The sequence below is a fragment of the Falco peregrinus genome, chromosome 1, assembly GCF_023634155.1.
Source record: "Falco peregrinus isolate bFalPer1 chromosome 1, bFalPer1.pri, whole genome shotgun sequence".
Taxonomy (NCBI): Eukaryota; Metazoa; Chordata; class Aves; order Falconiformes; family Falconidae; genus Falco; species Falco peregrinus.
Window position 1 is genome coordinate 19,117,748 of NC_073721.1, and position 13,595 is coordinate 19,131,342.

Here is a 13,595-nt window from a genome sequence, read left to right on the forward strand (position 1 = left end):
CTCTCTTTCAGGTCCACCTGTAAGTACCCAACCTCTATGGTTCTAGAAGCTGCTGACACAGAGTTTGCGGGGCATGAACTAGCAAAGTCTTCTGTCTGTGGTGTCTGGTGCGGCAGCCACCTTTGCACCCCTGGCACTCTGGGATCTCCCAAACAGCAAGTACTGTGGGTGTTCAGGACCAGTACTGGGGTGGGATTGCTTTTGACTGTCTCGCAGCTTCCACGAGTGAGACAGAGGGAGCGCAGGGATGGGGTCATGGCAACCGTGAGGGAAGCAGATATTTGCATGTTACCCGTTGGCACCACACACCCCAGGGGAACTGGCTGTATGAGCTCCACATGCATTGGATGCCACATGCTGAATGAGATGTGTTTGTGAAAAAGGGAAAGATAGATCGCAAACACATGGCAGGAGCTGAGCCGTAGGGACTTGTTCCCTGCTACTCACCCAAGCTTGCTGAACTGTTGGGCCTTCAAGTATAGCTGCACAGCTATCAATTTTAGAGGAAAAACTGTGTTGACAGCTTCCTTTTCAAATGTTAGCTAATGCAAAACCTCAGCACAGACGATTTAGGCTTCAGGAAAATAGCTAGGTTATTGCAGAAATTTTCTTACAGCTATTAAGAGACTGACAGTGAACCAGAAGAAGCAATGCAAGGAATGAAGCCATGTATCGACATCTCTCAGGATTATAAAGAAACACTATATTGTCTCTAGCACGGTCCTTCCAGAGGAAACGGTTTATATTCGTATACAATAGAGTAACTATACTGGGTTTCTGTGAAGAAACATGAGAAGTTAAACATACGGTAGTCATCTTTTGTCTGCTCATGCAAAAATGTCTTAAACAGTTTGCAGATGATGTTCTGAGAAGTAGTTGCTGCACAACCTATTTTCCCCTTTCATCAAGTCGAAATGCTACAGACTGAACTCCCACATATATACGAGCACAGCCTGATTTAATGACAACAATCTTCCAAAAAGTTGCACCTTCTAGGCCAAAAGGTCTGAAAGCGTTTTACAGCTGGAAGCCCTGATCCATGTAAACCTTCAGCGATAGCTTATCCCAGGGGCTTTCAGGAGGCTGCTGAAGTATGTATTTCAGCATTAGCTTTGGGTTATTGGGAGGAAAGCACTGCTCTGGAGGGGGCTGCAAGTGGCATCCATCCAGGGCTGTCCCTACTACTCCACCCTGAGCATGCATATGTAGGCGCTAAAAGGGGTGGAGCAGGCACAAAATTGGTAGTGGTGTTGGCATTTCTATTATTGCTGTGATAAATTAGAGAGAAATCAATAGGTCAATACAGACATCTCCTGGAGAGCAGTCTGCGCCTTTGCAGGGTGAGGAAGACGCATACTCCAGGCTTCCTCTGTAGCCATAAGGGTTAGAAACTTAATATCATAATGAAACATTGAAGCCTGGCAGAAACACATGGGACCACCAGAGAAGTGCTGACAATATATGCTACTGTATCCCGGCTTATTGCAACCCCTGAACCTGTCTCTGCACACAGATTTTCAGGACAGGCTGTGAGGAATGCTACAGCCAATGGAAATAACAAGAGGAAGTTGGGCAGACCAAACATCGTTAGCCAAAGCGGAATTTATCTTGGGCTAACAGCACCCTCGCCTCATTCAGGACCTCTTGGGTTTCTGATCGGCTGGCAAGCAAGACTGGCTTAGTCACCATGAGCAAAAGTTCACCGCTGAAGAGTCAAGCAGAGTCCTCCATGTCGCCATAGGAATTATTCCCCCCACCCCCTCACCCCATATTTCTTGTGATTAAAACAGCATGGAAACTCATGTTTATAAGCAACAGACCTGGGCTCCTGCCTGGCTGGTTGTCATATGCATCATTCCAGATAGCAACCCCAAAGTGCTGATGACCCCACATCTCTCTCCTGGGTTGTTTTCCCAGCTTGCGAAACACAACATGCTGGACAGCAGGGCTTAGCCCCTGGTGCTGGTGTCAGCTTGGGTGTGGGGACGGCAGAAATACTCATTAGAAATGTGCTGAGCCTTGCTTGTAGTCTAGGATGACCAGGAGAAAAGCCACGGAAATGGATGAGCAGAACCCCAGCAGCAAAAGAGCCCTTCATGCTCTCCTCTTGCCCAACAGACGCTCCCATCGTTATTCTTGAAGTCAGTCAAGGCTTTGGTGAAGGCAAGGGCAACCCGCAGTCATGTAAGAAATTTGGTGAGATTGGGACTAAAAGGGGCAAAGGAAGGAAGGAAATGATGAAATCGTGCAATAGTCTTGAGGTTCCCAGACTCTTTCGCTGTCTGGACCACATCCGAAGGAAAAGATCCTCTCACGGACATTTTCTTTCCCATTTGTGAACATGCAACATTTCTGTGGCAACTGCAGCAATTCCATACATGAAAAAATAATATTTAGCAGATGGAAACTAAGGAAGAAAGTCAAAGCCCTGTAATTAGCTCATTCTCCGTGGACTTGCAGATACCTTCAGAGCTCATGCAGAGTTGTGGGTAGAGCCATGCTCAAAGGAAAGAAAACTTCATAAACAGGAGATTAGGACACCAAAGCAGTCGGAGCTGATGGTCAAGGAGCTTTTTAACCATTCTATTTCCTAAAACCTTACATGTTATCTCATCTCTTTATCGAGCCCTCCCTTCAGAGTTTGAAGCTAACTTTCACCGTTTCTGTGCATTTTATTTCAGGGCCTTACAGGAAGACCAGGACTCCCGGTAAGTACTTCATTCTTTCTTTTTTGTTCCCTCATGCTCTCTGTCTGGCAGTACTTTCATCAGTAGACCTTGAGGGTGCGTAAGCTGGGAGAAGGTAGTGATCTCACATAGCAAATGTGATGTAGAATAGCATATTGTAAACAGGACATGGCTTGTAACAGAACAGGGACCACAGGAGCTTTGTAGGACCAAACTTAAGGGTAACATAATCCCTATGAACCTTCCTGCATGTGGGAAACACACTATTTTTGAAGATGCCTTTGTCAGCTTGAGGGTCTGGTTGAAGAGGCACCGTGTGCAGTATTCTTGGTGATGGGGCTTGCTAATTGCAGCAGGATTTAAAAGGCCTAAGTCACTCTGAGACAAATGGAAAAGTCCATAATAACAGTATCTGCATCTGAGAGAGATAGTCATGAGTGAGGAAGGAGTGTGCATTAGGGGGTTACAGCTGCATACTTTCCTGTTGATGGCTCCCTGGGCTGCGACTCACCTGGAGACTGCAACAGCTGTAACAGTTTCCTAATGAACAAAACCCAAAATGTGCTGCTGGCTCTACCCCTGACTCAGGACAGAAGCTGCTTGTTGCCTTTCATGCTCCTCCAGCTCCAACGTGGGAGCTTCAGGCAGCTTTGTATGACTTTGTAAACAGCCTACATGGTACCATCCACTGTGAGTGCTCTTTCCTGGCTCCCTGTCACAGGCAACCTTTCCTTATAAACATCTGGCATTTATTTGTTTTCCTACCAGGGCCTCCCCTTTGCTATTATTGCTTGGAGGGCTGTAATGCGGCGCAGTCACATACCAGACACAGTGCCGTCATGTAGCACTGCGACACCAGGTACTTGCTGGAGAACTGATACAGTTCAGCCCCAGCCTCTGGCTCTTCCTGTTCAGGCACCAGCCACAATAGAGCCAGGAGAAACAAAATCAGCTTTTACCCCAAACCATGAGGGAGTTCAGCTTGAGCTCAGCTCTGGAGGAAAGCAGCATTTAAGAGACTAAAAGCACAGGAAAACTCAGTGTTATGTTCTCCAGGAGCCACAAAGTCATTCCAGGGCAAGATGCTGACACCAGGAGTTTAGCTTACTGTCAGCACACAGAGATAGGCAAATTTTAGTGGAACAGAGAACCCACCTAAACCCCTAGAAGAAAGCAGTTTCCTATAATGTATAATCTACACAATTTAAAACCAAGCAGTTGTTTAGCATTTCATCTATCTGCAAGGTATGTTTTTGCAAAGTATATTTTATATTGCTTTTCAAGTTATCAAAATATGCACTGCGTGGAAAGGAATGCCCCCAACACTGAACATCCCCCTAGCTCCACAGAGGGAAGCAGCTAAACCTTCAGCAAGTAACAGGCTGATCCCAGGCAATAATGTTTAGGATGCACTGCCAAAGAGGCCTCTGTGTACACCCAGCAAAACAAATAGAGTTAAGAGCATTCCCCTTCCAGAGATTTCAGACTACATTCACACATGCTGGGACTGAACATGGGGGAAGACACACGGAGGTGGCACCGATGGGGCTGGTGTCTCCAGCTGCAGAAACCAGAAAACCATGTTTACATCTACAGACAAAGGCAGCCAGGGCCAGGGACACTCCATTTAACATAAGGAAACCCCAAACATTGCTGGAAACAGAACTGAGAGATCATTGTCACATAATTTTTGCAAAATATAGAGCAAAAGTTACATGACTGCTGAAGCCATAATGATCAAGATCCTTTAGCAATCAGCTGCTGTCTTCCAAATCTGCACAGCCTACAGTTTTGGTGACCAGGATTGCAGAGGGGGTTACTTTTATTTATTTATTTTTAAATTGCATAGTTAAATTCAACTGGAAGAGGCAGAAAACTGCCTTGTAGGTAAATGGCTGAAGAAAATTGCCACTGGTCTTGTGTTCATGTGTTTACGAGGCTCTGTTCAGTGTCACCTGACCCAAAGTCCTTCCCCAAACCACTGTTAGGATTGTTCACACCCTGACAATGCACTGGGAAGTATCTCAAAGGGGTAGAGGACACTGAACACAGCTGCTCATACGTCTTCTTCCAGACATGCTTTTTCCTGTGTCAGCTTGTTTTCCCACGTTTTTCTCTTGCTTCTGGACAGAACCGTATTTTCAAGACTAAGAGAATCCTGTTTTAAAGCAATAACTATAAATAAATAGCTATCACCCAGATGACTTTGGTAAAGAAGGAGAAAAATTTAACAGTTGGCTACTGCAGGAAGCCAGTTCCCAGGACCTGGATTTTATGAAGTGCTGGAAACTGCAATTATGCTTTGTTAGGCTTGAAAACCCTTGCCCTTCTTTTGCTGCCTAAATCGCCCCATGTAATTTCTGTTGTGAGATGTGCTGGTTTGTCATATGCACAAGCAAACTGGTGGCTTACACGTGTTCTTAAAGACAGGTTCAGGAACATGCAAACACACTCTCTAACTTGCCGTTTCCCTCTCTCAAAATCCCTGGACACTTGCACCGCAGTGCTAAGCAGTGTCTGTGGCATAGCTTATTTGTGTGGTTTTATAACCTTGGTTTTGGCCAGTTTCCAATTGCCTTTGATTTTGCCTTAATTGCCAGGGAGACAAAGGCGCAATGGGGATCCCTGGGCGGCCGGTAAGTTGAAACCTCTTGCATGTGCCTTGTCCTCCCCATCCTCTTCCAACCCTCAAGATTGGGTTTTTTTGGGCGGGGGGCTTTCAGGATGATTCTTGCTGGGCATCAGCATGAGCAAAGCCACCTTCACTGAGGTCTGTGCCTGAAGGACTCTCCTTGTTGCAGCAGGGCGGCCAGCCCTGCAAACTGCATACACACTGGGAGGGTGTTTCCATCCCTTCTGCTGTATTGCTCAGGCCCTCCTCTGGCTCAGCATCCCCCCTAGGTTGGGTGCCTCCTGCTGCCACCTCGTGCACCCGCCGGCTGGGCTTGCTAACTGTGGGCTTGCTAACATGCACCCCTGCCTGCCACCGGCAGCTGCCCTTTCCAAATAAGTCTGACCCTGAATAAAGGGGGCTACACCTGCCTGGCTGAGCACTTTATTTTGGAGTTGCTCTTTGCTTGGGCTCCCAGGATGAGGATAGGGAAGAGGGCCGGGGCAGGAGCTGAGGCCACCCTACTCATTCCAGCCCCATGGCCAGGATTTTGGGGTGGGGAAGCGTGCCCTTGCTGCTGACGCCTGTGTTTCTCTTTTTCTCTCTCTCTCCCCCTCCCTCTTTCTCTCCCCCCATGCCCTCCTGCACCCTCTTGCATGTGGCTGCGATGGGTGCCACTGACCCAGGGACTAAAAGGGCAACCGGGAGAGAAGGTGAGTCAGCTCCTCACAGCCCATAGCATCCCTGACTGTCTTCCTCTAGGACCAGCCCAAGCCCCCCGGTCACAGTCATGGCTGCTGCAGCCAGCTCTGGACTTTCACCCCTCCCCGGGCTGCCTCCTCTTCCCTGGCAGTGCAAGTTTATCTCCCAAATTCCATCCAGGCTACTCAGCCTCCAAAGACACTTTGTTTCTTGTTTATGACAATTTACTGATAGCATAAGAGCCAGCAGGCACACACAGGGCTCCCCTTGAGGCTTTCTGGGTTTTAACCATTAAGTTTCTTCCTCACTGGCAGCTCTGTTTGCCTTAACCAATGTGCAGCTCCCCTTCACCTCCCAGGTTAGCCTGAATGCTGGTGCAAGCTGTGGCAAAGAAGAAAATGTCACAGCATGCTCCTATTTCTGACATGATGGGACCTCTTCCTCCTAAGGAAAACTGATGGTGCAGTTTAAGTCTGTGGGACACCATCTCGCAAACTGTTTGCCATGCAGAGAATTGGTGTTTTGTACCTTCAAAGAAGCGGTAGTTGGCAAAGCATTCGAGTGCCGGCCCCCATATTTTGAAGTGTTGGACATTTCAGCGTTAGTGTATGTTCCTCAGAGCTGTAAGCACCTCCCACCCAGGAGAACAATGAAATGGAGGTGTTTGGGGTGTGTGAATAACTGAATAACAATGTGTAGAAACTAGGAAAGGGATGAACATTCACCTGATCATCTATGCACTGCCATACCAGGCCCATTTGCTCCTCTTCACTGGAGAGACAAAAACACAGCAAGGAAGGGCAAGGTAGGACACAGATTGTCCTTCCTTGTTTTCAAGCCACTGCTTGCTCATTGGAGCCAACATTACCTAACAGACCAAGATTTCACTGCCTGAAGCCATCCTGCTTTTTCTTTGTGTGTCCTTGCATTTCTCTGTGTCCAAAGCTTTCAACGTGAAGGGACAGCAGATAGATACAAACAAATGAAAAATCATTCAATTGCCCATGCTTCCCCAAAGCCCTCTGTGAGAGTTCTAGGTTGTCAGCAGGCCACAGCTTTGTTTTGCAGAGAGCTTTGCTTGCTTGCAGGATGCTTGGTTTATGGGATGCTCCACCCCAAAGCTCCCCAGCCCTGGGTGCTTCTGGAGCTACGTCTCAGGAATAGAGTATGTTTTCCAAAGACAGGGACATGTCCTGCCCATCACACGTTGTGGGTGGCTAGGAGCTGGAGAGGCAGCTGTTTTCTTTTCCAGCAAGGACTTTGCTGTTTTCATCCGCATCCCAACTGATTTTCAGAAGCATACAAGTGAGGCATTTCTGGAGGCAGCCAGTGATCTGCCTATAGCTCCCATTTTCCTGGAGCCCATCACATCACTTCTTTTCTTTCTTCTGCAGGACACAGCAGTCATCCTGGACTCACAGGAAGAAAACAACAAGGGTTTCAGGCCATCTTTCACACTTGCAGTGGGGCAGAACCACTGTCTTGCCTGAGTGTGTTTTAAATGTTTAGTTTTCCTTGCTGTGCGGCTTCCATTTTTCTCCCAAAGCATAGGGCAAGAGCTGGGGGAGGCCAGAACAGCAGCTGCCTCATAAACCCTGAATGTCTTACTCTTTGGGCACCCTAATTTAACCCCATTCTTGATGGGAATATAATTGTATTTGTGTTTTCCTCTCCTCCTTTTCTCACTCCTTTTCCTCTCCGTTGTTTGCAGGGTGCTCCAGGAGAAGCGGGCATGTCTATCATTGGACCCCGTGGTCCACCCGTAAGTGGCTTTTCTGTCTATATTTGACTGATGCAGGATGTGGGCAAGTTACAGGGAAAAACTTAGGAGGGGTGGTAAGACACAGCACCAGCTGGAGACAGCAAAAACCCTGTATCATGTGGTTCCCATGCTGAGCCACGCTTGGTTTTATACTGCTATTATATACTATATATAATGAAATTACAGCTCATACTCCAGAGCAAATGAGGAAGCCTTCCCTTGCAAGGAAACCATATTCCTGTATTTAAAAGGAAGAAGCATATTTCCTTCTTGCAACAGGGCTGCTTCTGCTTTTGGAGAAAACGCGCCCTTTGCCTGGCTGATCCCAGCCTTTTTGTTTCATTAGCAGAGGACAACCCCCCCGATTTTGCGGAAGAGCAGGATCAGAGCTAAGCTGGTGAAAGGGGAACTCACAAAGATGGATAGCTCAGAGTTGTTCAGAAGTCCTTGTCAAGTACCCAAAATCTTGGAAAATCTTTGACGGCACAATTACTGCCATCTGGAAAGTCCCTTAGCTGGCTGGGGTGCTGAGGAAAGCATAGGCAGGATTTTGTGCCCCTTTTCCAGCAGAAGTATCCCTGCAAGGTGCAACGAGTCAGTCAGTCAGTCAAAGCTTTTTGCAAGGGTAAGGTCATGAAAAAAGACCAACATGAAGGTTTGGAGGTGCCCTAAATGCTGGATGTTTCTTGCACTGCTGTTCACCATCAAGCCTCTGCTTTTGTGCGGATGCAGCCAGTTCTCTCCCCTTGCCCCTGCACAGCCTCCACCGGAGATTTCCATGAAAAAAGACCCAGAGACTCAGTTCTCTCCCTCCCAGTGGGCACTTCCGATTTTGATTAACCTGTGAAGAGCACCGTCCTTGACCTGCAGAGAGGATGGGCCACCAGCAACTTTTGTTTCACAGCAGAGGTCAAGTGAGAGAGACCTAGGCAGTGCGAACACTTGGCTACATCTGGCTTTCCAATTAAGCTTCCAAAAGCCCATGATAAGTGTTTCTAATAACAAACAGCTTTGCCAGTTCCCAGGCCCCCCTCCTCAGCACACTGGAGTTTGAGAAGCGACAGAACTGAAGCCCAGGACACAAACGGGTCTCCCTAAGTGTTTTACACCCAGCAGATGGTCCCTGGCCACATGGCCAGGTGAAGAGTCTGCCAGTGCCAAGCTGAGCCAGACCACCTTGCTCCGCAAACAGCAGATTTTGGATGGTAAATGCCTGGTCACTTTTGCTGTTTCTCACAAGCTGTAGCTCTCAGCCTTCTGGATACCGTGGTTATAAGTAATTGGAAAGAAAAGCCATCAGTCCCTGTCACTGTAGGTCCTGCAAATAGGTAGGCACCACTGTTTCCTTGAAGGACACATGCCTGGTCTTAGGGACAATTTTTAATGTCTGCTTTGGTGCTGCTGCTTTGCCTCATTGCCTTTGCTGCTGTTTGGGAAAGTGCGGAACACTTGTATCTCCAAAGCAGTAGAAAACTTAGATGGCAAATGATATCTAAAATGGGGGTTTGCCTACACCAGTCAAAGACCTGAGGTGCCAGGACTGGCACAACTCCCCACTTCCACCCCAAAGCCTACTGTGAAGATGATCCAGTTTCCTGGGGAGCTGGTGATAGGTCAAAAGGATGACAGCACTGAATACAAACACAGAAACCCTGGCCAAGGGGCCACTCGGAAGGACGTGGGATGACAAATAGTTTCCAGATTTTTATTTGGAGGTTAAAGTTTTTGCTCAGGCTCAGAGCTGCTTAACTTTTGGCCAGAGAGGGACAGTGCACCGATAGTGGCAGAAACAGACGATCTCCATGATTTGGCAGCTCTCGGGATTACATACTTCATATGATCAACATTTTAAAAAGAAGACAAGGAAAAACAGCCACCCAACAAAAACAGTCTCTTGGAATCGTTCGCTGCTGAACTGTTATTTTGGCCTGATACCATGCAAATCACTCTGCCGTCCTTCAAGGAGAAAAAGGCAACAGTCTGTAGTCTACAGAGGAAGCCAAATTGCACCATTTCCAGATTTTCTCCCTAATTCTTTTTTTAGCACTTCTTGTCCAGGGAGGCGTCCAACAGGGAAGCAAAATTAGTGAATTGTGGCTAGGCTCTTCTTCATTGTTGCCTTTTCAGAAGTGAGTGGTGGACAGATCCTTTAATTTATAGCCTATCTTCCCTTCTGGTCACTGGCCAACAGGACCAGGTGGTTTTATATGTATCTTGCAAAGCAAAGCTGACCAAGTTCAGCTTTGCAGAACTAAAAAAACAGTGCAAATGTGATTAGGTCCTGCTAGCATTGTGTATAAAACCAGAACTGTTCAGTGCAACATGAGGCGTTTTGTGGAAGGGACATCCCTCAAACTCTGCAAAGAGGTTATTTGGCCCCATCCTCTGAAGAGGTAACCTTCACTGAGTCTCTCTGCAGATAAGATGCAACCTGAAGGTGAACGTTTTCCCTGCCAGTGTGGCTCTGACCTCTCTCCCAAGGGATTATTGTTTCTTCACTGTGGCAAACCTCAGCCTCACAACCCAGCAGGCCCATCCCCTCCTCCCCTTCCCTCAGCACCAAACGGGATCACTCTGATTAAGGCAGAAATGCACCCATGAGCATTTCTTTTCAGAAGGAAACCCTTGTTTATACCAAGCTTTTTCCCTAGGAAACCTTGTGGGACTCAAACAGTCTGGGCATGGTGTCTCAAATTGCCTAAGAAAGCATTTTCTTCCCAAAATGAAGCATGAGAACACATAAGAAACCTGGGCTTTTTGGCATTGTAGCATGGCTTTTAAGGAAGGCAAGATGCCACAACAGTCCCTTGATGAGTGTGGTATAGGATTTACCTCATTTTGCTCTTTCCATCTACATGGGTGTGCTTCCAGATCTACTGAAGTCTGGTCCATATTGCTTCCTGACTTGGCTCACATACTTTTTGGTAAAATGAAATTAAAAAATCCTTAAGTAAAGCAGTATCTTTACTGGATACACACAAATCGAGGGTAACTGGGACCTGGGATGTCACAGATCCCAGGAACTGTAGAACTATGAAAAATTAACAGCCAGGACATTTTCTTTTTTTCAGTGTTTTTAAGTGGGTGATGAAGAAGCTGCCAAACACATCACAGGGTTTTCTGTACCTCATCCCAAACTGGTAGCCAACATTGGCTAGCCAGAAAGAGGTGGGGGAAAGGACTTGGTACTCATGTTTCTCTTCTCACACTACCTAGCTCTCCTTTTCTTCTTAGCTCTCACAGAGAAAAAACAGAAGAGAAAAAAAAAATCATCTCTTGTCCAGAATTATTTGTGAGGAAAGTGAATGCACTGGGACATGAGATTGGGGAAGAGAAGAGGGATGGCTGTATTTAGACACCAGTGACCTGCAAGGTTTGTCTTGCACAGAGCAGCACCCTGCATTAAACGCCTCTGGTTTATGGCAGCAAGAATTGCCATAAAATGATCTCAGCTTCTGGAATATATTCCAAAAGCCTAGTGTATGGGCTGGGGACACCCATTTAATTAATGTAGAAGCTTCAAGGAAGCTGCTTACAATCCAAACTGGACCTGCTCCAGCATTTTCTTGGCCCTGTACAAATTGGAGTGGGGATGAGAGATTTCCTCTCCTTCCCAAGACACTTTCCCCTTGGAGGGGAATGGGTCTTGGGTAACTCTTCAGAGTCGCAGGATAAATGGGCAGAGGTTGAAGAAAAGGCTCTGTAGAGAGGACTTAGAGTCCATCAAAATCTAGCTCAGTTACTCTAAACTGCTGTCTACGTTTCATCCGTCCTAGGGACAGCCTGGAACAAGAGGTTTTCCTGGATTCCCGGTAAGTGTAACTAATTTATGAGCTATGGGTGTGCGATATTACTAGGAAGCCTCATTAGTGCTTCCTGCATCTCATCATTTCTGTCTGAGACCAAGGACCTGATCTGATATGACTGAAAAAGTAATTTTTTCTGGATTTGTTTTTCTTCTTTTTTTTTTTTTCTTCTTTTAAATGATACTGGTTGGGGGGGGGGGGGGGAAACCATAAACCACAGAACTCAGAAAGGAAATTAATTTAAAAAAAACACACAAGTGTTAAAATAACATACTCGAAGCCAGATCTGTTCAGTAAAAGAAAACCATCCTAAGAAATACCCCCAAACAAAGAAAAATAATCTCTAGGTAGGTGAAATTCCAACCTTAGTTGAGCCTTTAGGTGATATTGCAATAGCAATGAGTGCCTGTGATCCAAACAGGGCCCTGCGTGGTGCAGGTCAGCTGGGGACCATGCTAGGCTGAGTAACCTGGTCATGCCAAAGGGAAAAGACAAAAAGCATGGAAGGGAATTCTTCTCTAACACTGTTAGAGATGGGCAAGAGAACAGAAAAGAAGCCCAGGAGAGGACAAAGCAAGTTTCGTTTCAGTCCTACAGTTGCTGGCAACAATCTCTCAAGCATTGAGGCTGCTGGAGAGCTCAAACAGTTGCTATTTATTCTTACACATTTATCCTAGATGACTAGGAAGCCTAAGGCAAACACAAACACCCCCCCACATCCCTGCTCCTGCCAGGCAGTTCAGCTGCTGCTCCAGGACACGAGATGTGCCACAGCAGGTCTGTGGGGGAGACTCACTCCTGGAAAATGGGAAGAATTGGCAGCCTCCAAGCTGTCTGACCAGGCTCCATGGCTCTGCCCTTTGCAAAAAGGGGGGCTGTGAGCTGTCCCTGGGCTGAGGAGAAGCAATGTTCTCCAGGCCTTTGTGGTCTTTGGCTTTCGGAAGAGCAGAAAACAAATCAGCCCAGCTCATGAGAAAGTGCCGGGTGGGACAGCGCTCTGCAGAGCCTGTTTCTCATCAAATAGTACCTTCAACATGCTGCCGAGCTGTATGTCACCTCTTCCCTGGGACAGTTTTATTATTCTATCATTTGCAAAAATTCCTCTTCCCCCAAAGGTGGGTGCCTTTTTAAACCAAAGTCTCAAGAAAACTGCTGATTTTCAACCAGTTTACAGGATGCTGCAAAATTTGAAACGTTGAGGGTTTTTTGCAAATTGCCTATGAATCCTTCCTTCCTTCCTTTCCCCTTGCGTCCAGTGTTGCTGCTGAAATGGGCTGACAGTGAGTAGGTCACTGCAGAAGTAACTGGGAAGCTGGGCTGGTACTCAGTGGGCCAGGTACCTGCCAGGACTCGGCAGGAGGGCAGAGTCACTTCACCTCTGCATCCCTTCTTCAGTCCATGCAATCTTGTAACACATAGTGCTTGCTGGGGCAGATGGACAGACACCCCAGTGAAAGCACTTCTAATCATTTCTCCTTTTTTATTTCAGGGCCCTATTGGCTTGGACGGCAAACCGGTAAGCAAACAGCTTGTCTCAAGACTTTCTGCCCTGCCTCCTGCTAGGTTGCACTGTCCTGTCAGCCTGCGTATTAGAGAGTATGTTTTCAAGAGGATTATTTTGCAATGTCATGCACATGCTTGGATTAAAAGAAAATTAGAAGGTTGGCAGGCAGGAGGATACCACAGATGCCTTGGGGGAGATGCAGGAGTCAGGAGATTAGGGAAGGCAGAGTGTGGCTGTTTCCTTTCTAGGCAAACCTATAAAATAGCACTTCACAAGTGCAACAGCCTGGTTGCTGCAGGGAAAGCTTTAGCAGGCACTCCCATCCCAAGTCAGACAGGCAGAGCAGGTCCCCTAGGCACCAGCCCTCTGCCTTAGACAGCCAACAGCTTCATTTGAAGTCGACCCTACAGCTTCTTTCTCTTTGCTGCTGTGCTGCGAAGAGTTGCAGTAGAAGATGAAAGGACCCTAAAGAGCCTCCTTATAATCAGCTTTATAGTAGAGAGAGACAGATCTAAGTTATTCC

At 47.0% G+C, this 13,595-nt stretch overlaps 1 protein-coding gene across 1 annotated transcript in view; it reads left to right on the forward strand.

Moving 5' to 3' along the window:
- Positions 1–2,687: 2,687 nt before the first annotated feature.
- Positions 2,688–13,595, forward strand: part of COL13A1 (collagen type XIII alpha 1 chain) — a 61,077-nt gene continuing 50,169 nt past the window's right edge. Inside the window, exons 1-6 of the mRNA XM_055819978.1 lie at positions 2,688–2,708; positions 5,288–5,323; positions 5,985–6,011; positions 7,712–7,762; positions 11,539–11,574; positions 13,058–13,084. Of these exons, the coding sequence (XP_055675953.1) occupies positions 5,303–5,323; positions 5,985–6,011; positions 7,712–7,762; positions 11,539–11,574; positions 13,058–13,084 (162 nt within the window). The 5' untranslated portion in view covers positions 2,688–2,708; positions 5,288–5,302. The remainder of the gene's footprint in view (positions 2,709–5,287; positions 5,324–5,984; positions 6,012–7,711; positions 7,763–11,538; positions 11,575–13,057; positions 13,085–13,595) is intronic.